The sequence below is a fragment of the Physeter macrocephalus genome, chromosome 17, assembly GCF_002837175.3.
Source record: "Physeter macrocephalus isolate SW-GA chromosome 17, ASM283717v5, whole genome shotgun sequence".
In the NCBI taxonomy this organism is placed as follows: Eukaryota; Metazoa; Chordata; class Mammalia; order Artiodactyla; family Physeteridae; genus Physeter; species Physeter macrocephalus.
The window spans coordinates 37,098,261-37,123,378 of record NC_041230.1 but is presented as its reverse complement, the minus strand read 5'-3'; the positions used below and the strand labels follow the sequence as shown (position 1 = coordinate 37,123,378).

At 45.3% G+C, this 25,118-nt stretch overlaps 2 protein-coding genes across 2 annotated transcripts in view; one reads left to right on the top strand and one right to left on the bottom strand.

The window, feature by feature from the left end:
* LOC102976114 (core-binding factor subunit beta) overlaps nt 1-25,118 on the bottom strand; it is a 245,217-nt gene that overhangs the window by 150,084 nt on the left and 70,015 nt on the right. The gene's annotated exons all lie outside the window — the stretch shown is intronic.
* Nucleotides 7,430-25,118, top strand: part of CMTM4 (CKLF like MARVEL transmembrane domain containing 4) — a 64,094-nt gene continuing 46,405 nt past the window's right edge. The window contains exon 1 of the mRNA XM_024124831.3: nt 7,430-7,652. Within this exon, the coding sequence (XP_023980599.1) occupies nt 7,467-7,652 (186 nt within the window). The 5' untranslated portion in view covers nt 7,430-7,466. The remainder of the gene's footprint in view (nt 7,653-25,118) is intronic.

The following is a 25,118-nucleotide window of genomic DNA, read 5'->3' as shown; positions in this document are numbered from 1 at the left end:
CTTTGTCTCGGACACAATTCTAAACTCTTTACAATTTACAGATGAGGAAACTGAGGCCCACAGATGTTCACAACTTGTCTGAGGTCATAACAGCTGGTGAATACAATCCTGTGTTGCACAACTGCTTCCTTGCATGTCTACCCCGTGTCTGGCCCTGAGCCAGGTCCAGAGGGTACAACAGAGATAAATGAGGCCTTTGCCCTCTCAGAGCTCATGGTCTGAGACTGATGGGTAAACAGTGAGTCATAACAGAGTGTAATAAACACTTTTGATACAAGGGGCCATGGAAGCCAGGGCAGGAACACCTGACCCAGCCTGGGAACTCAGGAAGTTGTTCCTGATATGCAGGAGTTAGCCCTCCACACTGGGCTGTTTTGAGGACTAAATGCGTTAATACATGAAAACCAAGTAGATCAGGTTCTGGCATGTAGGAAGCATGATAAAAGTACTGCCACCTCCTTTGCCTCCTCTTCCCTCCTCCTCCTCTTGGCCTTATAAAGGAATGGATGTTTTTATTGTGGGAGGGGGGAACAGCAGGTAAGAGTATGAGTTATGTTCTGGCCTAATGGAATTCAGGACACCCAAGGGTGAGGTCTAGGGGGAGAAAGGTCATGGGAAAGGGGATGAAGGTAGCACCCTGAGGAACACTGAACTCTAGGGGCTAAGCCCATAAAAATGACTGAAAAGAGCAACCAGAGAGATGGGAGGAAAATCTGGAGTGTCTGGGGCCATCTATGCCATGCAAGGAGACTGTCACAAGAAGGCAGAAGCAGTTGGCAGGATCACATGCTGTTGGGTGAACTCCTACTTAGCCTTCAAGACCCAGTTTAGCTCCTCGAAGCTTTCCCTGGCCTCTCCCACCCTGGGCAATTGTACTGGCCTTGTAGTCCTGTAAATATTGTAGCAGCAGATTCCTGTTCCCCACCTGAGGCCTAAGCATCAGATTCTTGGGGGAGGTCCTGAAAATCTACCCCTTGAGTGATTCCTATGCACATTAAAGTTTGCAGATGCCAGTATTCTAGAGAGAAAAAACCCAGGGTAGGATTCTCATTGGCTCAGCTTGGGTCCCGTGCCCACCCTGAGCCAATCTAGGGTGGAAGAGAACCATGATTGGTCATTCTTGGGTCAGGTGCCGACTCTTCCTAGGTGGGCATCACTTGGGAGGAGGAAGGCAGGTGTTGGAGTAGAAGAGGAGCAGCCCCAGAGCAAGGGGGGCTGCTGTTATTAAAAGCAGCAGATGGTGCTAGGCAGAGAGAAGCAAGCATGTCTGCTACAGTTCCACAGTTCTTTTCAGAGAGACTTGAGGCCCCAGAATGTGGCTCGGTGCCTGGCACAGGGGGGTGGGCCATCAGCAAATGTTTGGTGTATGTACATTGCCTCCTGGCTACCTGGGCAGCTCCCGGAGGCTCACAGCTAGTTTAGCCAGCCCAGGGCGGCATGGCCACGGGTATCGGAGGTAAGTGTAGGCAGTGTCCACATTCTCTGCTTTCTGCTGTCCACACTTTCTGCTTTCTTCCCCAGAAAACCATTCCCCATCCCCTGCCCTGGGAAGAGAAAGCAGAGGAGGGCAGCCAGGGAGAAGCCAGGCAGCTGCTGAGCAGGCGAATCTTCCCCTGAATCAAGTGCCAGCAGGGTTTGGAGGCAGCGGGAACAACAAACCGGGGTCCCACGGAGGATGGGATTCCACTGGAGGCCCCGGTAAGGGGTGCAGATGGTTTGGCCCGGGGTTGTCCTTGGTCATAGGAACGAAGGAATGTCAAACTGGAAAATCCCGGCGAGCACTATTTTTAGAGACGACTTGGAGAGCATTTTTCCAGCTGAAGGGACAAGTTCTTTCAGAAGCAGCAGTTAACTCTAACCCCTGAACCGCTCCCGCCTGGAATCTGCCCAGGCCCGGCCCCCTCCCTCCAGGCTCGTGGGAACACTGCGGGAGGAGGAGAGGGACATTTGGTCCTTTCAAACACAAAAAGAGGTTGTTTGTTTTTCACATCTTTGACTACAATCCTCAGACATTAGGAGTTTATACCAGTACCTTTCTTTAAAAGTCCCTTTAAAGGTAGAGAATCATTTCAGACCAAGCTGTTAGTCTTGAAACATTAAACATGATTTTCTTGGATGTTTGGTTCATGCTTAACATCGATAGTTGTTCGTGATAAACTCAGTCTTCCCACTGCATGCTTTATGCTTGCGATGTTCTCCTTAACTACCGCTGTCTATATTTTTCTGTTTGAAGTAGGAGTCCCTAGGGACCTCCTAATTACTGAGCTTATTAAAAGTAGTAGATGAGCACTATTGCTTAATTGAAGTTACAGGAAAAGCAGCCCTACCCCCAACACTAACGGGAGCCCTGGGGAGGGGTCTCAGTAAGAAACAAAGTGAAACTGGAATCTCTTCCCTCCTCACCGTTATCAGGCACCTCCCCCAGGGACAGAACATGCAGGGACCCCAGTTTGGGAAGGTGTTTTGCTCCCAGGCCTTCATGGAATTCAGATTCTAAAGTCCTTGTAGGACCAATGCTTTATGGAATCAGTGTGCTTGGGGAGGAGGGCTAGAGTGGGGAATCCCCCAGGCTTGGAGGTGGTTGTCCTTCGGCTAAGTGAGAGGCTGAGAGCCTTGGGAAGAGGCCAGGCTCGATGTAGGTGAAGCGGCATATACTGGGGCATAGCATGTATCTAAGGATGCTATACTCCTAGCATTTTTTTTTCAGGATGAGTTCAGGGACTGAGATAAGAATCAGCATTATGGTTGCTGGCAGAGCCTATCCACTGGCAACAATTAACAAAGTAGCATCTGGTTTCTTCATCAGTCTCTTCTGAGTCTGGTTTCCTTGAGTCAGCCCTGGATATGTGGACCAGACCCTGGAAGCCAGGGACCTGAGGGCTACCCACTTCTCTGTCATTTATCATCCTCATTTTGTCTTCAGCACTTGTAGACACCTGGAGGCACAGCTATAGCCACAGACTCATGCTGTATTACGACTGAACACTTGAGGAAGGCACAATACCAAGTTTTATCTACTCTTTTTTTTTTTTTTTTTTTAATCTACTCTTAATATGTGGGATTCCCAATAACACCCGTTGGAAGTCTGTGAACTTCTGTTAAAAACTAGAAGTAAAAATTTCGAGTCTGTCCCCGGAACTAAAAATAAACATAGGCTAGTGTCCAGGAACAGGGAACAGTTAACAAGTACTGGAGAGGAGCCTTCAATCTTGCTTCTGCTCAATCTACCTCCTTCGATGAAGCCAAAGAGAGCATTCTAAAAGGAGGCCTCACTGGGCCACTCTCCTGCTTAACATGCTTCAGTCCAGAATCTACCCTCTCATATGGTCCCTGAGGCCCTGCAGGGACACCCAAGGCCACCTTTCACCCTTGAATTCTGCACTTGAGCCTCTTCACTGTGCTTTGCTTTCTTATCTCTTGGCCTTTGCACATGTTGTCCCCTCTTCCGGGAATGCTCTTCTACCAACCCTTACCATCTCTTTGCCTTGCTAACTGCTCTTCGTATTTCAGACCTCAGCTGAAATTCTGACCCACAGACTCAATGAAATCCTTCCTGGAAATTCCCATACCACCATGAACAATACTCAGCACATGCTCTGTTGTATTTACTGGTTTCAATGCTTGGTCTCCATGTCTGTGCTGGCAGGGACTATATCTGACTCTCAAGTTCCTTTTTAAAAAAATCATTTTAAATTTAGCTTTTATTAAAATTATATGAGCACATAGTTGAGAGAATCAAATAGTTCTACAAGGCCTATAACCCCCATTACATACCCTGCTCCCCAGAATTGACATTTTTCAACTTTTAACCAATTATTTTTATATTTACATATATATATATATATATATGTTTTTTTTTGCCTCACCACGTGGCATGTGGGATCTTAGTTCCTCAACCAGGGATCAAACCCGTGCCCCCTGCAGTGGAAGCGCAGTCTTAACCACTGAACCGCCAGGGAAGTCCCTTTACCTTTATATTTTTAATTAACATGCATATACTGCTTCCTGTTGAGTTTCAGTTTTAAGCATTTACTGATCTCCCATGATGGATGATGAGTATTTAGGTCTCTTGCCCACCTTCCCCTTCTCCCTATCATACACGCACACATCCTGTCCCTCTATCCTTTCTCGTAATATGGTCAGGTACTTTTGGTTAGATCCGCACTCATTGTTTACATTGTTATAATTATGCAAATGTTATTCACATGTGATTTAGCATACTTCTTTTCTATATACCATTTTATTTCCTGCAGCTCATCTATGAATATTTGCTTAATTTTCTATGCATTTATCACTAATTTATCTCAAAACTTTCCAGAAACTATGAATCTTTCTTTTCTGTGTATTTAAACACATTCTTAATTTCATCTTGAAGACATCTCTCGAGGCTCTGGCTGCTCCAATCTGGGCTGGTTAACCCCCAGCCCTGCTGCACAGGGGCCTCTGTCCCCTTTACCATAGGACCCTTATCATCTCTCTCTCTCACCCTTTCCTGGCTCCCATGTCCTCTGCTTCCTTGGTTTAAATCCTTGTTCTGGTGGTGTCCTCCTCCAGCAGCCTCCTAAGAAGAGACAGAGGGAGTCTTTGCATGTCCAAAAGAGTCCTTCATCAATCCTCATACCCGACTGATACTCCAGCTGGAACCAGACTTCTAAGTGGGGATCATTTTTCCTCAGGATGTGCTATGGTTTACTCCATTCCCAAAGCTGCTGTGGAAAAGTCTGCTGCCTTTCTGATTCCTGATCCTTTATAATGAAACGTACTCTGTTCTTCTCTGGAACCTTGAGGATCTTCTCTTTGCTCCCAGTCGTCTGGTGTACCTGGTGCTGGTTCATGTTCATTCATTGTGCTGGGCACTTTTAAATCCAAAACTCATGTCCTTTGGTTCTGGAAAGTGTTACTGAATTTATTTTTTAATTATTATTTTTTGTTTTCTTTCCTCCATATTCTCTGTTCTAACTTTATTAGAGTCTTATTATTCTATTATTCTCTTGGACTATACCTCTAATTTTCTTATCTTTTCTCTCATTTTCCATCTCTGTCTTTTGGTTCTATTTCCTGTGAGATTTTCTTTAACTCTCATATTGAATTAAAAATTTTTTGCTTTCATTTTATTTAGTATCCAAGGACACACACATGTAAATATATATAATTTTTAGTATGGTACCCCTGCCCTCAACTGTGCCTAGTGATCCCTAGGTAAGGGACCCTCTGTTTCACCTTCTCCAGAGAAAAAGATTCCAGTCTTGGGGGATGGTCATGAGTGGGGATCCAGGGATCCATTTGCTTCTTTTTAAAAAAAATTTAATTAATTATTTATTTTTGGCTGCCTTGGGTCTTCGTTGCTGCACGCGGGCTTTCTCTAGTTGCAGTGAGCGGGGGCTACTCTTGTTGCAGTGTGCAGGCTTCTCATTGCAGTGGCTTCTCTTGTGTGGTACGTGGGCTCCGTAGTTGTGGCTCCTGGGCTCTAGAGTGCAGGCTCAATATTTGTGGCTCACAGGCTTAGTTGCTCCGTGGCATGTGGGATCTTCCCAGACCAGGGCTCGAACCTGTTGCGTGCATTGGCAGGCGGATTCTTAACCACTGCACCACCAGGGAAGCCCTCCCCATTTGCTTCTTAAAAAGACTTTCATTTGGTCTTTTTTTTTTTTTTTTAATTCCTGCTTTCATCCCCCACTTCTAGATGTGCTTGGTGCCGCCCATTCCTGAGCCTTTTTTCCTGTGATATGACTTAGGTTGCATTTCAGCCTTCCCCTGTGCCAACTTAGGGTTTAGCTTTCTTGGATCTTCTAAGTTAGTTACCACTTGCCCATTTGCTTTTCTCCTTCCAACATTTTGTTGCCATTGTCTCCTTTCCCATTCTTTGTCCCTGTAGTTTTATGCCCTTAAAAAATGTCCCTGTAACGGTCATTTCACTGGGACCTGGGGAGAAAGCAGAGGCCAGAGTCTGCATCCAACCATTCAACTTGTTATCTTTCACTGGCAACCTCCAGGTCCTAGCATATTCTTTAGCATGTAAGTGCCCAATAAATATCTGTGGGCTGAATGGAGTGTTAGAGTCATTGTCGTTCCCATCTTTGGTAACCAAAAGGTGAGAGCCCTTTAAATTGAGATCTCCTGAGTTATGACATTTACTGCTTCTCACTTCACAAGTTCACAAGCCCATCTGAATTATATACTAGGCAACACTGTGTAGTGAAAAAATTTGGAAGTGAGTGGGCTCTGCCCACCAATTGTGTGGCCTGGGACTACCAGTCTGAAACCTTAGTCTGGTCTTCTGTAAAATGGGAGTAACACTTTCAAGTGCCTTCCTCAGTGTCTAAAGCATGGTAAGCTCTAGATATTTGTGGTGTGGAAGGGTTCAATTCCAAAGGGACAATTCTTAGAAAGTCGGTGTTTTACTTAAGCTTAAAATTATCCTTCACACTTGAATTGCAAATTGGTCCCTAATTAATGCCCTTCAGTGCAAAAATCTGTGTTTAACCTGCCTTGGTGATTAGGCAGAGATCGCAAAACCTTTTCAGCTACGAGAGGAAACTAATGTTAGTCACCGAGGGTCTCCTGTGGGCTAGCTCCCATTCTCGGTCAGGCCTGTGAATCCAGAGCGTACATTGGGAGTTATTCACAAATATTGCCGGGTGTCTGTCTTACAGAGCCAGTACTAAGCGACCTCACTCACCCCGACTTCTCACCCCTGTCCCGCTCAGTCCATGACCTCGGTACTGGTTTGTTGCCCAGTGTGGGAGTCCAGACACTTAGCCCCCTCTTGTCGGTCAAACAGCCAAGTCAGGCCCACCCTGGGCCCCGTACTGTTCCCAGCACGGGGGTCGCACAGCACATCTTGGTCTTCACCGATAAGTCCCCTGGCCTACCTGAAGAGGACCCCACTTCCTCCAGGGAAGAAACGGAGGCAGCGCCCTGGGAAAGCAGCTCCGTGCCCCCTAGGTCCACCTCGACCCTCCGTCAGCCCCCATTCTCCCTGCTCCCCACTAGCCCTCTTTCCCGAACCTTCGCCCTCCCACGCCGTGATCGCCTGGCGCGCAGCCGCGGCCCCGACCCCCGCGCTCACTCAGGTGAGGGCGGAGCCAGAGGCCCTGGCGCCCCGCTCCGCCCCGCCCTCCCGAGGCCCCGCAGCGCGGGCAGCCACCTCCACTCGCGGGAGCCGCGGAGCGCCGCCGAGCGGCTGGCGGGCGGGCGCTCGCTCCGCCCCCTCCCGGCTGGCGGCGCCGGCTCCCGCCTCCTTCCCTCTCCGCCAGCTCCCGCCTCCCTCCTTTTCCGCTGCCGAGGCGGCGGGAGCCGAGCCCGAGCGGACCGAGCCGCGGCCGCAGCCGGGCGGCGGGCGCAGAGGCGGCGGCGGCGGTGGTGCGGGCAGTTAGGCGGCGGCGGCGATGCGGCGGCCCCGCTGAGCCCGCTAGCTCCGGGCGCCGGAGGCCAGCCGCGCAAGGCGGCCCGGGCCGGGCGGCAGCATGCGGAGCGGCGAGGAGCTGGACGGCTTCGAGGGCGAGGCCTCGAGCACTTCCATGATCTCGGGCGCCAGCAGCCCGTACCAGCCCACCACCGAGCCGGTGAGCCAGCGCCGCGGGCTGGCTGGCCTGCGCTGCGACCCGGACTACCTGCGCGGCGCGTTCGGCTGCCTCAAGGTCGCCCAAGTGGTAGGTGCCGGGCGGGGCTCCAGGTGCCGGCGGGCGGCCTAGCCGCGCGCCTTCCCTCCCTGCTCCCGCTTCAGGGGGCGCAGGCCCGGCCGGCCTCCACCGCGCACTCGCTTCCCATGGCCCCAGTCCTTGCGCTCCTTCTCCTTCGCTGGGTCCCCGTGCCGCCCTCCCGCCTCCCCTGGGGACCCTGCCTTCCCCAGCCCTGCCGCCTCAGGTGTGCGCCTTCTACCTGAGCACCTGCCCCTGGGCCTTCCAGTCCACTGCAGCCTTCGCTGTCGCGAGCTTCTTTCACTGTTGGGTTTGGTGGTGCGCGAAACCCGGCGGGGGTCACGCTGTCTCCTGGGTACTGCTGGTCATAGCAACTTGGGTTAGGTTTTCGGGGCCCGCACATCCTCCACTCCTCCGGATGGTCCTCGTTTGTCTCGGCTTCCACCACTGGGGACTGTGGCTCGGTTTCTTCCCCGGCACCCAGCAGAGTGCTGGGCATATGGTAGACGCTCAAATAAATGTTGTTGAATGGAGACATGTAGTCTAGATGCATTGGGGGAGCCCAGATCTGCCCAGAGTCTCTAGTTTATGGTGCAGAGGTTTTGTTTGTTTGTTTGTTGTTATTTATTTATTATATTTATGGCTGCATTGGGTCTTCGTTTTTGCACGGGGGCTTTCTCTAATTGCGGCGAGTGGGAGCTGCTCTTTGTTGCCATTCACGGGCTTCTCATTGCGATGGCTTCTCTTGTTGCGGAGCACGGGCTCCAGGCACTCGGGCTTCAGTAGTTGTGGCACGTGGGCTCGATAGTTGTGGCTCCCGGGCTCTAGAGTGCAGGCTCAGTAGTTGTGGTGCACGGGCTTAGTTGCTCTACGGTATGTGGGATCTTACTGGACCAGGGCTCGAACCAGTGTCCCCTGCATTGGCAGGCGGATTCTTAACCACTGGCCACCAGGGAAGTCCCTGTTGCAGAGGTTTTTATTCCTTCTAATTAGCCCAGAAGATAGAACCGGCATCCCTGAATCCTCTGCCCCAGCACGGTGGCTGGCATTGCCCAGTTGGTACCCAGAGTTAAATCACTATGGGAGGGCAGCCAGTTTTGGAGGTAACAGAAACAGAACTTTCTTTTGGGCTTGTCTATGGTAGAGCTCATTTCTCAGAATTCTTATTTTTAGCTTTCAGGGTGTTCAGGGCAGGGGCCTGTCCCCTCTGCCCCTCTTTTGTGGTTTTCTAACAGGCCTCTTTGGTTTGTTACTTAGCTCTGCTGTGGATAGAGCATACTCCAGTTTGGAAAAAACTGTCCTCATATCCCCTGACACAGGTAGGCCTTTCTCTGAGGCCTGGCAGCAAAACTTTATAGACTTCTCAGCTAGAGAAGCCATTTGCACAGAGCTGCAATGTATGTGTGTTTTGTTTCTTCCAAGCATTGGTCTTCTTGTGCTTACTTTAGTACATAGATAAAGGTTCCTTGGGAATCATTTAATGTGTGGATATCCTTTAAATAAAGGTCTCAGTGTTTGTAAAGTGCAGAATCATAGACTGTTTTCTCTCTCTCTCTCTCTCTCTCTCTCTCTCTCTCTCTCTCTCTCTCTCTCTCTCTCTCTCTCTCTCGTGAAAGGCTTGTTTTGCTGATTGCAGGAGGGTGTTTTTGAAGGGCTTTTAGGAAAGACAAACGGAGCAGGTTATTCCTCTCTAGAATTTTAAACTGACCTTATCTGGTAAAGTGGAATGTTCCAAGAGATATATTTGTTCTGTAGTTAGGCATTGCTGTTAGCAAAGTGAATGGAGGAGTGGGGGAGGTGTGTAACTGCCTTTAAAAAGAGGCAGCTAGCTGATGTTTGAGTACACCGCTGATAATCAGAAGTGAATAAAAGAGCAGGATGGGAGGGAGTGTGGGCCCAGGTGGAATTTAGGACCTTGTTAAGTACCTTGTTTTGTTTTCTCTGGACTTTTGAAGATACATAGAGCTTGCCACTAAAAAGATCTGGTAAAAGAATGAAATCCAGTTATATAAAATGTTAGATATCACCTCATTGCTGGAATTTTGTCACCTAAAGCCAGAAATGAAAGCCAGTGGTATTTATCACTGCCTTTTCGTAAGGCGCTATTTTTTTTTTTTTTTTGTAGCGCTTTACTTTTCATCTGGAAGAACTTTGGGGCCCAGCCCCTAAAATCTCACCTAACTCTTGTCTTTTGTCTAATCTCTAGAATTTAAACAGCGAGAGGTTATGTTATGTGTGGGTGAGTGAAGGATGGGGACCTGCTTGAAGGGTATGGCAACATGAAACAGTTCCATGTATTTAGCTTTTCAGCCTTGTTAAAAAAAAAATCAGTGTTTTTAGGGGGAAAAACCACCACAAAACTTCAAGATATTGGACTCTCAACTTAAACTGGAAAAGAAAACAAGAGTCGTTATGAAGATATTTCTTTTTGTTTTTGGCCATGCCGTGGGGCATCTTAGTTCTCCGACCAGGGATCAAACCCGTGACCCCTGCCTTGGAAGCATGGAGTCCTGTCCACTGCACAGCCAGGGAAGTCCCTGAAGATATTTCTAAGATGTTACAAAGCTCAGAATCCCATCAAGAAATATGTCTAATATAAGTTCTAATTCTGTGGTTTTTGAGAAAAAATTTGACTTTTTTTCGTTGTAGGTTTTAGGTTTTAGAGACATTTTTTGTGGTTTGTGGCCTATTGCCACCTGCAGGTCCTTGCTCCAAGTGTGGTCAACAGCATTGCCAGCACCTGAGAGCTTATTAGAAATGCAGAATCAGAGGCCTCACCACCCCAGACTTTCTGAATCATAATCTGCAGTTTAGCAAGATTCTCCGGGAGATTCTCGTGCACATTAAAGTTTGAGACTTACCTTTCCGTATCATTTTAGTGTTAAAACCTTACACAGTACTAGCAGTCAGTTCTCTCTCAGAACCGTAAATAGTCAACCTCAAGGCTGAGGTTCTTCTGTAAAATGAGCCTCTATCTCTCTCAAAGGATTAAGAGAATGAGGTAGTATGTAGAAATTAGCACCTAGTTTATTAGGCCCTTAGTGTGTAATAAAACGTTAGCTGTCACTGTTGCTAAGTAATACTTCCTGCCTTTAAAGAAACTTGGTGAAAATGCCACCCCAAAATTATAATTACATATTTGAATTAAAGATAGTTTAGTTCCTAGTGATTTAAAAGTTAAATCGATATTTTAAATGGAATGCTATTTGATAGTAAAACTAATCTGAAATATTATGGAAATTAATCAGTGCATTTTCATAGATTCTATCTTGTTTTAAATTAATTTATTTTTGGCTGCGTTGGGTCTTCGTTGCTGCGCGTGGCCTTTCTCTAGTTGGGGCGAGCGGGGGCTACTCTTTGTTGCGGTGCACGGGCTTCTCACTCACTGTTGTGGCTTCTCTTGTTGCAGAGCACGGGCTCTAGGTGCACGGGCTTCAGTAGTTGTGGCTCGCGGTCTCTAGGGCGCAGGCTCAGTAGTTGTGGCGCACAGGCTCAGTTGCCCCGAGGCATGTGGGCTCGAACCCGTGTTCCCTGCATTGGCAGGCGGATTCTTAACCACTGCGCCACCAGGGAAGTCCTAGATTATATGTTTTAAAAATGAAACTCATACCTATTTCTTAGTTGGGGAGAGTATCTCCTGGGGTTATTTCAAACAATATAAATGTACTTTTTGTAGGAAAAGAGTTGGTTTAAACTATTGATTTAAATATCTTCTTCTTTCTTTTGAATGTGGATTCTGTCAGCGCGTATTGGTTTTTAGCTCTCAGACATCATTTAATGAAATAGTTAATGTGGGCCTTTTGTTTATTGTTTTGTTTTGACTTTTTTCCCAAAGCACTTGGTTGAAAGCAAAATTTTGCTCTTGGGATGGGGGTGGGGCATGCTATCGTTTATACCATGATGTTAGAACAGTGTCAGAAGAGGACAGGACCTAGATGGGACAACTTTCTGAATGACAACAGCAGGCATCATTAATGAGTGCTTACTGTTTGCTTACTCTACTGTTATCACCTTTATTTTATGGTTGAGAAAGTTAGAGGCACCAAGGTCGTGACTCGTTTAAGGTCATGTGGCTAGTGGTTGGTGGAGCTGGGATTTGAACCCAGGTGGTGTGCTCTTTCCTGCCTCCTGAACGCATCATTTTGAGTTGTTCCACAGAGCAGAGGAGACCTTGAGTCCAAGCACATTTCTGAGGTCTTTGGTCAGCCTGGTGACTTTTTGGGTGACTTTTACGTGCTGAAGTGATACACTTAACGAGGGTTTTGATTTCTCAGTGGCCATTGCGCTGTTCCTAGGTGTGCAGTTCCTGTGTGGTGTCCTGCTCCTCACCCAGCAGACCTACCACTTTCCGCCTTGAGGGGATAGGCCTTCTCAAAAGAGCCAAGAGCAGAATCAGCTTTTAAGTTCCAAAAACACCTCTCAAGGAGCTCTTTTGCTTCGGATCCCTTTCTCTTTTTTTTTCTTTTTTGTCTACATCACTTTTATTTTATTTTATTTTTTGGCTGCGCCCCGTGACATGTGGGATCTTAGTTCCCCAACCAGGGATCAAACCTGAGTCCCCTGCAGTGGGAGTTCAGAGTCTTAACCACTGGACCACCAGGGAAGTCCCGGGATCCCTTTCTTGAGCCCCTCCCACGCCTGATTGACCTTCTGACATTGCATTGCATTTGTTTAGGACTATTTTTTAAACAAAGTTGGGTAATAGGTGATGTTTAAATTCAAATTTTAGCTCTGCTGATCTCCGTGAAATCTCTTAACCCCATTGTTTCTTGGCTTCCTCATTAGTAGAATGTGAGTGGTAATGACAGCATTTTAGGAATTGTAAGAACTAAAGGGTTAATGTTTGACAGGTGCTTTCTTAGGTAACTCAAAGACAAATGTGAGCATTTGCATTTCAGGGTTGGGTGATAACGTATCTTTTACTTGATGGAAACTGTGTCAGTTTTTCATCCCATGCTGGTAGGCACTTGCCTCACCTTTCTGGCTTTCTTGGGCTGTACAGAAGCAGGGCAGGGGCGTGCAGAGAATGGCTGGTGAAGTATTGGATTCTCACTTCTACCTTAAGGTGGCTCCTTATAAAACAGTCCCATTTTCCCTTGGGCAGATTGTTATCTTTGGGAGTTGTCTTCCTGGTCAAAAACTTGAAGTCAAATTCTAGCAGAATTTAAACAAAGATTAAAACCACTCTTAAGTCTTTATGATGATTAAAAATAGTAAAATTATCATCCAAGACCTCAGAAAAGTGTCTAGTACACATCTGTTTTATAAAACCAGACAAAGATGGTTCAAGAAAAGAAAGCTTCAGACCAATCATCCTCATGAACACAGGCACAAAAATCCTCAACGAACTACTAGGAAATCTAGGAAATCGAATCCAGCAATGTTATGTAAAAAGAATAGTACACGACAATCATTGTGATTTATCTCAGGAAGAAAAGGCTGGTTCAGTTTTCCAAAATCAGGAGATATAATCCGCCATGCTAACAGTTTAAAGCACAAAAAACACTTGATTATGTCAGGGGATGCAGAAAAGAACTTTTGACAAAATTCAACATTCATTCACGATAAATGTAACTAAGAAGACTAGTAAGATAAGGGAACTGCCTCAACCTGGAAAAGGGCATCTGCCAGAAATCTACAGCTAACATACTTAGTGGTGAAGATACTTTCCCCTTAAGATGGGGAGCAAGGCAACGATGTCTGTTCTCACCACATGTCTGCTCTCTCTTCCACATCCTACTGGAAGTGCTATCCAGTGCAAGAAAAATAAATAGAAGGCATTCAGACTGGAAAGAAAGAACAACTGTCCCTATTTGCAGATGGCATGATTGTCTATGTAGACAATCCCATGGAAATCTATAAAAAAGCTCCTAGGACTAATGTGTGAGTCAGCAAGGTGGCAGCATACAAGGTCAACACACAAAAATCAATCATATTTTTATATCCTAGCAATCAATCATTGGAAACAAATTGAAAAAAAAAAAAAGCAACCCATATCAGTTATGATAGCTCTGAAAGAATGAAATACTTAGGTCTAAATCTAACAAAACATGTACAGGATCTACATGCTGAAAACTACAAAACACCAAAGAAGGAAATCAAAGACCACTGAAATAAGTGGGCAGACATACTGTGCTCATGGATTGGAAGATTCAATATAGTTATTAAAATATCACTTCTTGGGCTTCCCTGGTGGCGCAGTGGTTGAGAATCTGCCTACCAATGCAGGGGACATGGGTTCGACCCTGGTTGGGAAAAATCCCACATGCCGCGGAGCAACTAAGCCCGTGCGCCACAACTACTGAGCCTGTGCTCTAGAACCCGTGAGCCACAACTACTGAGCCTGCGTGCTGCAACTACTGAGCCCACGCGCCTAGAGCCTGTGCTCCGCAACAAGAGAAGCCACCACAGTGAGAAGCCCGCACACCGCAATGAAGAGTAACCCCTGCTCACCGCAACTAGAGAAAGCCTGCATGCAGCAACGAAGACCCAAAGCAGCCAAAAATAAATAAAATAATATATATATAAAAGCTTTTTAAAAAAAAATAAATTAAAAAATATGTATCACTTCTCCACAGATTGATCTGTAAGTTTAACATTATCCCAAAATCCCAGCAAGATTTTTTTAGATAGAGAAGCTGATTTTAAAATTGATATGGAAAGTCACATTAGCCAGGCAGAGGGCTGATGAATGATTGGTTTTGAGGGCAGAGGGAACAACACAACGTGAAGATAGAACATGGAGTTTAGGGGTTGTGTGTGTGTGTGTGTGTGTGTGTGTGTGTGTGTGTGTATGTGTTGGGGGGTGGGATGGGGAGGGGCTCTGAGAGTATGGACTTGATGTCTCTTATCACCATGAGACTTTTGGCCAGTTGCTTGTTCACTTCAGGCCACAAGCAGGTCTCCTTATTTGTAAATCAGGGCTGATGAGAGTGCTACTGGCGCCCGTGAGCCTTCCATACAAAGTCCTTAGCAAAGTGTCTCTCACATAGAAGTCACACCAACCTGTTAGCACTATCGAATATCTCTGGAATGGTACAAATTGGGAAACTGGGTGACCAAGGGTCAGGGTGGAAGGGAGATTTACTTTTCACTGTATTTGAATTGTATACCACACGCAGATACCTTCTATTCAAAAATTCCCGAAGCATCATCTGTTACTAGCTCTACCTTAGTATAGATTAGCCTTAAAGCTATTATACCAATCATAATCTTTAGTTAACCTTTTATTACTTTCCTTATTTTGTAATTTGGAGGCCCTTTTGGGGAGAATTATTTAGATAATACAGTACAGACATCTTGAAGAAACTTGAAGCTTAAAAGTTTTTTCAGTCTATTTTCCTGTTTTAAAAAAAAAAGCCTTCTGCACAATTGTGGGTGCTTAATAAATTTGTTGATGCTAATGAAAAAATTTCTCCCATTTGAAAGGAATCTACCTTATAGGCTGGCTACTATATTTAATAATACTGTATTGCAGTTGTATTGTAATTGAAAGTCGCTAAGGGAATAGATCTGATAAGCTCTCATCACAAGAAAAAAAATTTTTAAACTATATATGGTGACGCATGTTAAATAAGACTTATTGTGGTGATAATGTGTATATCATTATTGATACAAATATTGATATATAGAAATACTGAATCATTACGTTGTAAACCTGAAGCTAATGTAATGTTATATTCCAGTTATATCTCAATAAAAAAACCATTGTAACATTGAAGGAAATTAGGGAAAAAAATCGTAGTCAAATGAACAGCACTTTGGAATTTTTCCCTTCCAAAGGCTGCAGAAGATCCCCTGATCATGGTTTCCAATATTTTGCTATTAGGAAGGATCCTTCAGTAAATGTCCTTCATTCTTCTTTTGAATTGTGATTATTTTTTGTTAAATTTCAGGGAGTGCTATTACTAGATCAAAGGGCAATATCATTACATTTCTGAACATTAAAAAAAATATATGGACTTGGTCCTACAACATACGTAAAGGTCTCACTTTATCCCAAGTTAACAGTGTGCTTACCCACAAGAACTTACCAGTGGGAAATGCTGAGCTCAGTAAGACCTTCGGGACTTCTGCTGGGTGATAGGGCCAAATTAATTTTTTCCTGGGACTTCCCTGGTGGTCCAGTGGCTAAGACACCATGCCTCCAATGCAGGGGACCCGGGTTCAATCCTTGGTCAGGGAACTAGATCCCACATGCCGCAACTAAGAGTTCACATGCAGCAGCTAAAAGATCCTGCATGCCGTAAGACCTGGTGCAGCCAAAAGTTAAAAAAAAAAAAAAAAAAAAAATTTCTCTCTTGACAGCCCTGGAAACCTTTGTTCTTTCTTTCTTTTTAAAAAAAATTTAATTATTTTTTCTCTTCCAGTTTTATTGAGATATATTTGACATAGACACTGTATAAGTTTAAGGTGTGCAGCATAATGATTTGATTTACGTACATCATGAAATGATTACCACCATAAGTTTAGTGAACATCCACCATCTCAGATAGATACAAAATTAAACAAATAGAAATTTTTTTTTTTTTCCTTGTGATGAGAAGAATTCTTAGGATTTACTTGCTTAACTTTCATATATAACAGCAGCAGCGTTAATTATACTCACCACGTTGTGCATCACATCCCTAGTACTTATTTATCTTGTACCTGGAAGTTTGTACCTTGTGACCACCCTCATCCATCCCCCTCTCCCCTACGTGCCGCCTCTGGTAACCACAATTCTGATCTCTCTTTCTATGAGTTTGATGTTGAAGTATAATTGACTTACAACACTACGTTAGTTCTTGTTATACAGCATAGCAATTTGATATTTCTGTACACTTCAAAATGATCATTGTGATGATCTTTCATCTTTTCTTTCTTTTTAAAAAATATTTATTTATTTGGCTGCGTCGGATCTTAGTTGCGGCATGTGGGATCTTTCGTTGCGGCGCACGGGGCTTCGTCGCCCTGTGGCATGTGGGATCTTAGTTCCCCGACCAGGGATCGAACCTGTGTCTCCTGCATTGGAAGGCGGATTCTTAACCACTTGACCACCAGGGAAGTCCCTGATGACCTTTTTTCTTAATTACAAAGTACTAAGAGCCTTTCCCAGGTCATGGCACTTCATAGGATGCTTAGATGGGGCGAGGGCAGTGTACATGCCCTGCCAAATCCATGATGCTTCTCCCTCCTGGTAGAATGAGTGGATGCTTACCTGCATGCTGGAGAGAGGCATATTTCCAGCCTAGAGGTAGTGCTGGATTTACCTGAGGTGCAGCACATATATCGTGATCCACCCATTAAGGGCTGAGGTCTGTATGGCTGCCAAAGCTGATTATTTTCCATGATGGTCCATTTAGCTCCCTGAGCTGTTGAAATGACCTGGAAATAGCAGCATTCTGGCCTTCAACCCATAGCTATCACTCACTGCCTCTTTATCCTCATTCCTGGAAGTAGCTCCAAATCCTTTTGTAGGGTGATGTTGTATTTCTTTGGAAAATAAAGTTGTTTGTTAGAGCATAGCGCAATAGTGAAAGGCCTGTAACTGTGATCATAGAGCCTAAATTTTCCCAGTCTCAGTTTTCTGTGCTGTCTCAGACCGTATATAAGTACATCCTAAGTTTTAAAAAATTACTGTGCTTTTAAATTATGAAATATTCCAAGCATTGAAATTAGAGCAGCAAGTACCATATATTGACAGTGAGTCCTGAGGTTTTTGTTTGGAAAATAAGATTATTCCTGTGTGTGCAAGAGAGGTAAAAAGCAGGGCGAGATGAACTGGGATTTGGATCCATTAGCAGGGTGAGACTTCAGAGAGTCTAGAAGGAGGAGGAAAGGCAGAGAGTAAGAGAGCAAGGCACCTCCGGACGAGGGGATGGCCTCAGCATCTTGTCTGGTGGCGAAGAGCCAGTTTAAACTTTCAAAGGCTCAGTTCAAAGTGGTCCAGAGCTGGGAACAGGCCTGCAGCTGGCTGAAGAGGGAACAGATGAGTAGAAGGGTACAGAAGTCAGAAAGTGACACCTCCTTCGGGAGAAGATCTTTCCTTTTTAGCATTTGGAAACTATCTTATTTTGAAGCGGTTTAACTTCTTGATGGGGGGGATTTTTGTGTGAAAAATTCTCACTTAAAGGCAAGGGTGGCGCCCAGCCCTCCTCTCAGCACCTCTCGTGTGTGGCCTTGTGTCCTCACATAAAATGGTGGGGTCTGCCACTGGTTTTCAGAGTGGGGGGGTCCCCTGGGAGCCCTAAGTTTATTAATATAGAAATGGGGGGTTGAGAATCAGACTGAGGGGCCGGGTACCAATTGTGTTTCAGAAAGTCTAATATAAACTGCATTAACCAGAGTAAGGCCAGTTTCTTTTTAGACTCGGGTTTTAAGGTACTGATTATTTCACTTGACCAGAAGCTTTGATTAACTTTTTGATTAACATACTCTTGCCTTAGAGTCTTTGCATCTGAGGTTTATTCTTCCATCCCCTCCACCCCTTCCCAGAAATGCTCACTTGGCTCTGTTCTTCAGAACTGCTGTCCTTCTCTTCTGCTCAAGAGAACTTCCCTGACCACCTGCCAAAAGTAGGACATTCCCCCATCCCTGCTCTTTATCCTCCTCACCCTGCTTTACTTTCCTTCTCAGCATTCACCACCCAACTAGAATACCAACTCCACGAGAGGAGAGGCTTTGTGTTTTGAGTTCCCTGAGGTATCCTCAGTGTCTACAACAGTGCCTGGCCCATAGTGAGGCACCGAATGAACAGGTGAATATACATATCTGTTTCACAGAAGAAAGAAAAAAAATAACAGTTTGTGTATTATATAACATAGTTCGTAAGGTCAAATTATTTGAAAACATGGGATCTATAAGGGAACAATAACATTTATATATTTATAAGCAAATAAGCTTCTAAACTCTGTTGTAAGTGGAAAATATTGGGGAGACAGTATGGAAATAAAATGCCATTGTAATTATTTTTTTCTTTTTTTAACCGTGAGTTTGAAGTGTATCTGGTGCTACTAGGAAACAGAAGCTTTTGCTTAGGAGACAGATTTTTGTAAAAGGAGGGGAAACCATAAGAGGCTTTGCCAAGCTTTTTGCTTAGGAACGTATAAAATGAAAACCAGGGGTTCTGTAATTATTACTAAAGTTGTCTGCTTTCTGATTAACATGTTGGGGGAGAGGGTCACTGAGGATCTGCCACGTCAGTATTTTGAGACTCCTTAGAGCAGACACTTAACATGTGTAAAGAAGTCACAACTGGGATTGAGGCTGAGGGTCCTTGTGCTTGTTTTTATGGACCTCTCTGATGAAAATAAAAGAACAGCCGTTCTGTGAGGCCTGAGAAGGGAGGCCTTCATCTCCAGTGAAGACTGGAGAGGCCTGTAGGAAATACTGGAATCCAGAATTTTGTCTCTGAACATTTCAAATGATTGGTTAAATTTGGGAATTAAATGGGTTACTAAACACTTAAAATGTTCAGAGTTTCATCAAACGTGGATAGTTCTGAATGGTTTCTTTCTTGCCACTACAATTTGATGACTGGTGCAGGGGAAGCCTTCATTTTTGTGGTTTCCCGTTTATTCCAGCACAGCTATGAAAAACAGTTCTAAAAGTTTTTTGTGCCAGTGGAAAAAAAACAAACCCCAAGGAGCAATGGCTCTTCCAGCAGTAGTTGCTTCTTTAGCTTGTCTACTTTCTCTCAACCATTTTTGATCCAAACCCTACACATGTGTATAATTTCAGGTTAAGAGTTGGCTAAATAACTTTAGAGTTAGATCAAGGTCAGTAGCTAGATGTTGTTAAAAATTCTAACATATTTTCCCCCTTAAAAAAAAAATCTATGCTTCATATATGTGTGAACGTCAAGGCTGGGCCAGATACTGTTAGACATACATAAATAGGACAAAAATCCCTGCCTCCAAGGGGTTCACAGTCCATTTGGAGGAGGGTTTGGTATGAGGCAGAGAAAGTACACAACCCTTGCTGATCACCGGAGCCAAGTGCTGTAATAGGGGCTGGGGACAGTGGGCTTGGCTAGGAGGTGTGGTGTGTCCTGTGGAGAAGGAGTATACCAGGTCCTGGGAGTTGAGGGCGAGCCCAGGAAAGGGGTGGAAAGGAGGTACCAGGTATGGTTCACCAGGCAAAGGTATGGAAGGGGAGGGGGAGGAGAGGGAGGAGGGGGACCCAGGTTGGGCCTGACTTGTTAGGCTAATGAATTTGGATTTTCTGAAAGAGATGAAGAGCAGTCAGAGCTGTGGCTGTCGAGCATTTGCAGTGTGGCTGGTATGAATTTTGAGGCGTGCATAGGTGTGAAATACATGCTGGAGTTCAAAGAGGTAATAGGAAAAAAGCAGAATGTAAAATTACATGTTGAAATGGTGGTATTTTGGCTATATCAGGGTAAATAAAATTTCCTATTAAAGTGAACTCTACCTATTTCTTTTTACTTTTTAAAATATGGCTCTTAGAAAATTTAAAATTACTTACATGGCTCACGTGTTTTTGTTGGCTGTCGCTGGGTTAGAGGGTGTGAGGAATGGCTTTGAGGAGGACGAGATGATCCAAAGTCCGCTAAGAGACTTTGAGTAGTCCAGGTGAGAATCGGGGACGGGAAAGACCATGGCAAGTGGGAGTAAAGAGGTGGCAGTTACGTTTATTATATTCCTTGTTTTTATTTTTCATTGTTTATTTCTCAATCAAAGAAATACTGAAGCTAACATTTATGGCACTTTTACATGTGAGGAATCTGACCCTAGAGAAGTTGTGACTTACCTATGGCTATGCAGTTTGTTGGTCGTCTTGGAACCTGGACCTCAGGCTGGCGTTCTTTCCCTTGTGACTGGCTCCTGCCCTAGGGTGACAGTTTGATTCCTTTCTGTGAAGCCAGATGTGGGATAGCTCTGTGAATTCTGATAATCTTTCTTACCCTTTATGTGATTATGGGGAAGACAGATGAATAGTTAACATCCTCAGGCATTTTCTCGGATAGTAGTTTTAGGAAAGCCTGTATACGATAAATCAAGTCTTTGCCTGTGATACTCTGTTTATTTATTTATTTATTTTGGCCGCGCCACGCGGCTTGGGGGATCTTGGTTCCCTGACCAGGGATTGAACCCCAGGCCCTTGGCAGTGAAAGCGGGGAGTCCTAACCACTGGACTGCCAGGGGATTCCCCTGTGATACTCTGTTTAAAGTGCAGGTGTTGGGACCTCCCTGGTGGTCCAGTGGGTAAGGCTCCACGCTCCCAATGCAGGGGGCCCAGGTTCGATCCCTGGTCGGGGAACTAGATCCCGCAGGCATGCCGCAACTGAGAAGCCCGCGTGCTGAAACTAAGACCTGGCGCAGCCTAAATAAATAAATAAATAAACATTAAAAAAATAAAAATAAAAAAGTGCAGGTGTTTACCCAGCCCAGGCAAATGGCCCAAGTGAATGTACTGGGGCAGGCAGTGGACTTGGGAGCCCTCAAAGTTTGGATTGTAACAAAACCCTGATATTGGTAGGTAGAATTTGCCTTTTAGTTCCTTAATTTCTCTGATAATAATTTGACATCAGGATAATTTGCCAGCAAATTGATCTGTATTCCTTTCAAGTATGGTTTTGGAGCTGAAACTAGGGAGACGGACCCCCCACTTGTCACAGGTGAGTTCATTCACATAGCTGTTTGCATGGTCCCGAGATGTGTGATGGTCGTAGAGGTGGTGATGAGGATGTTACTGGCGCTGTGCTCAGAGGTGGTTTTGGTGAGGTGGTTGGGGAGACACTGCACCTGCCTCACTAGACGCTTTGGGAAAGCTTCAGCTGTTGGTCTGGGACTTTGCAGGCCTAGGGGTTGCCAAGCTAGTTAGATGAGTGAAGTCCACAGAGAATGATGAATTGCCAGGTTGAGGGAAGCCTGGGGGAGCCCAGTAGTTTGTAAAGGGTCTCCTCTGTGTTTAGCTCCATGGAGTTCTGTAGGAGACCTGCAGTTTTGTTTTTGTTTTTTTCTTTTTGGCTGTGCTGTGCAGCATGCGGGATCTTAGTTCCCCGACCAGGGAATGAACCCAGACTCCCTGCATTGGGAGCTCGGAGTCTTAATCACTGGACCACCAGGGAAGTCCCTTTGTTTTTTTTTTTTTTAATGGACTGTGAAATCTATCATTGAGTCTCAGACCAGATCAATATAAATGAAAACAAAGTAAAACAATATTTTAAAATTCTACCTGTTTGTAAACTTCTTAATATTTGACAATCAGATCATCAAGACCGGCCAAATACAGGATTTAGCAAGATTAGTGTATTATTATTATTATTATTATTATTGTCATAGAGGTACAAAGAAAGTCCCCGAGATCCTGCTCTAAATCGCTATTGTCCAAGGCTACTTTGTACAGTTGGGCAGGTTGTGCACTGCACAGTGGGTCTAACCGAGAGGGTGAGGGAGGCTGAGATCCAGCCTGCATGCTCTGCTTGCCAAGGCACATGCCCTGGTATTAGGCAGCGTCCCAATTCATCAGCCCAGAGCGGGTGCTGTTTTTAATTTGCTATCCTCTTGCCAAGCCAAATTGCCACCCAGACTGGAATGTTTCTAACTGGCATACAGGTGCCATGTGAAGCAGCTTATGTCTTGATTATTTAATTGGGAAACTTATTTTAGAGGCGTGGCTTAGCCATGATATTAAGCTAGATAGGGGAGTGCATTTTTAAAATAAGACCAAATAAAACAAAAATGTGAACTTTAAATTTAGTTTTCCAGATACAGTATTTAAAACAGATTTTTTTTAGATTGGTAAGCATGTGCAGGGCCTTCTAGCCTTTTGTGTGGTCCTTTGTGAGGTGTGTGCATGAAGATGAAGTCAGTACTGCATGACTGAGTGGATGAACACAGATAAAAAGTTAACTTTCTGACTCATTTCAACAAGAGCTCCCACGTTGTTGAAATTAAACTTTCGGTCCCGCTCCGAACCTAAATTATTGTTACAACATCCGTCAAACAACTGATGATGTGTGCTTGGGTAGTCGAGGCTGGGGCAGATATCCTGACACACTTTCCGCCCTAGGAGCTCCTGTCTGGGTGTGAGCACTGAGGCGCCTCTGACTGGGTGGGCTGCTCCCAAGGCTGAGCCCGTCCCTGTAGTGTCGGTCAACTCTGAGTTGCCAGGAACAGAGAGACACGTGGGTTCCTTTGGGTTGACTGCAGGACCAGGTACACCGGGCCTTGGAGGGAACCCTGGGAGGGCCAGGCAGCTGGGCCTCATGAATCTTGGGAGTTTTACTTGAGTCAGTGCTTCACTCAGCAGGACTAAGTTTTTCTTTCTAGCTGCTGGGTTAAGGGCAGCCCGTGGCTCCTGGGCCACAGAGGGCCCATGTCCTCTCTTCATAGCCCAGCCCGTGACCTCATCACATCTGAAAGAGGATTGGGCTCTGCCCAGCTCTGTGCAGGCCCCGTTCTAGCCCGAGGCCAGCCAAGTGCCTCATCCGCTGCCAGCTGGGCCTGCTTAGGGACGGGGATCCGTCCGTTGGGCTTATCTGGCAGGGGCTTGTGAGCACTGACTGCCTTGGTCTGAGAACTTGGGGACGAGAACTGGCTGGAGGGGCACAGGGGCCGTGCCCCGCTGTGGAGGGCAGCACGTGGCAGGGTGTCTGTCTCAGGTAGCCAAGGACTGGGTGCTGTCAACCTGAAAGAATCCCATCAGCAAGTCTTGTCAAGGACCTGAGTGGAGGTTGAAAACTACGCAGAGGAAGGCAGTTTTCTTCATAAAATGTGAACCTTCTGCTTGGTTACTTCCAAGAAGAGAAAACTGGCTGAGGAAAAGGCTGCAAAGGGGAGTATGTTAAAAACATTGCCGCCTAACTTGTTAGCAGTGGGAAACACAATCTCCTGTTGTAAGGAATTGCCATAGTAAGAGGCCCTATGGAACAAACCACATTTCACTGTTAAGTAGCAGCACAAAAGTGCAGGACAGCATTTTCAGGCTCTGCAGCGTGTGCACTTAGGTATTTTATGTAAATGACAGTATAAACCAAAAAGCAACTCCTAAAAGGTCAGAGGAGTCGTAAAAGAACGCTTAGGCAAAGTTGCAGGCGTTGTGTTTTCTGATGTTCGTCTTATAAGTATATTCTGATAGATTATTTAAGATGTTCATCTCAGGTCTGTCTGCTCTCTCTGACGCTAACTTGCTGACTGCGGTTGAATTCCAGAGAGCGTCTGATTGGCCTGATTACCACTGTCTCTATTTGGGTGGAGCTTTCCTAGCCAGGCCAAATTAGAGGTGCCTCGCCAGCCTGTGGGTTGGCTGCCCTTGGGTCAGGGACCCGCCCCCCTTAGGCACTCAGGGTCCTGCGCATAGCACCCCTGTGCAGGGAACAGCCTTGGGGTCACTTCTCTTAGGGGTGGGAAAGCAGGGGAGGGGAGAAGGATGGAATAGTTCGCTCTCTGATTTTTAGTGAGCACACTGGTCTTTTGCTTCACACCTCTTCCAGATTTCCTGGTCTCCCTCTCGGTCTACTTCTCTGCCTTCGTTCCGTGTCAGGATCTATTCTGCCTCTTCGCCATCACTCACAGGCCTCCTCCCTCCGTCCAGACCTACCTTTGCCACTTGCCTGATTTCTTCCCCTCTTTTTATTCAGAGATGCCAGAGAAGTTACCACTTCTCGTGAGAAGCCTTGCATATTTCTATTCTTCCTTCTCGAGACACACATCTGGTAAAATGTCTTTTGGGAATCTGGTACTGTATGAGGCTTACAAAGCTCCTTTATGTCAAGGAACCTACAGCCTAAGTCATATATAAATTGATCTGTAGTATAAATATCGCATTTTTAACTTGAATGCTATTTTCCAAAATGAAAAAAAAAATTTTCTGATTATAAAAGTATTTGTCTCTGTGGTTTAAAAAAAAAAAGACTACTATAGAAAAATGAGGAAAGAAGTAAAAATCACCAGTATTCTCATCAGCTAGGGAGAACTTCTGTTAACAGGTATCTATTGTTTTAGACTTTGTTCCTGTGTGTGCATATTTGTAAAAATGGGATATTGTACATGCTGTTCTATAACTTGCTTTTGGATATGGCACAGAGTGGTGGGTTTTTTTGGCGGGGGGAGTTATAACTGTAGATTTATGTTATTGCTTTTAAGGACTTTTTATGGAAGTATAGTATATATTCAGAAAACTGCACAAGTCTTTTTAGAAATTTATTTCATTTATTTATTTGTTTTTGGCTGAGTTGGATCTTCATTGCTGCACGCAGGCTTTCTCTAGTTGCGGTGAGCGGGGGCTACTCTTCGTTGCAGTGCGCCGGCTTCTCATTGCTGTGGCTTCTCTTGTTGCGGAGTGCACAGGTCTTAAATGCACAGCTAATGTCTGAACATTATGATTCATTATGTTGTAGACTCTAGCTGGTGGGCCCCATCCAGTAGACTCAGTCTTGCTTTTGTTTTGGTTTCCGTTTTGGAAATTGATCTGTTTATTTCTTTAGATTATTTTTGTTTTGTTTCATGATTGAGTGGCAAAATTGAAGGGCTT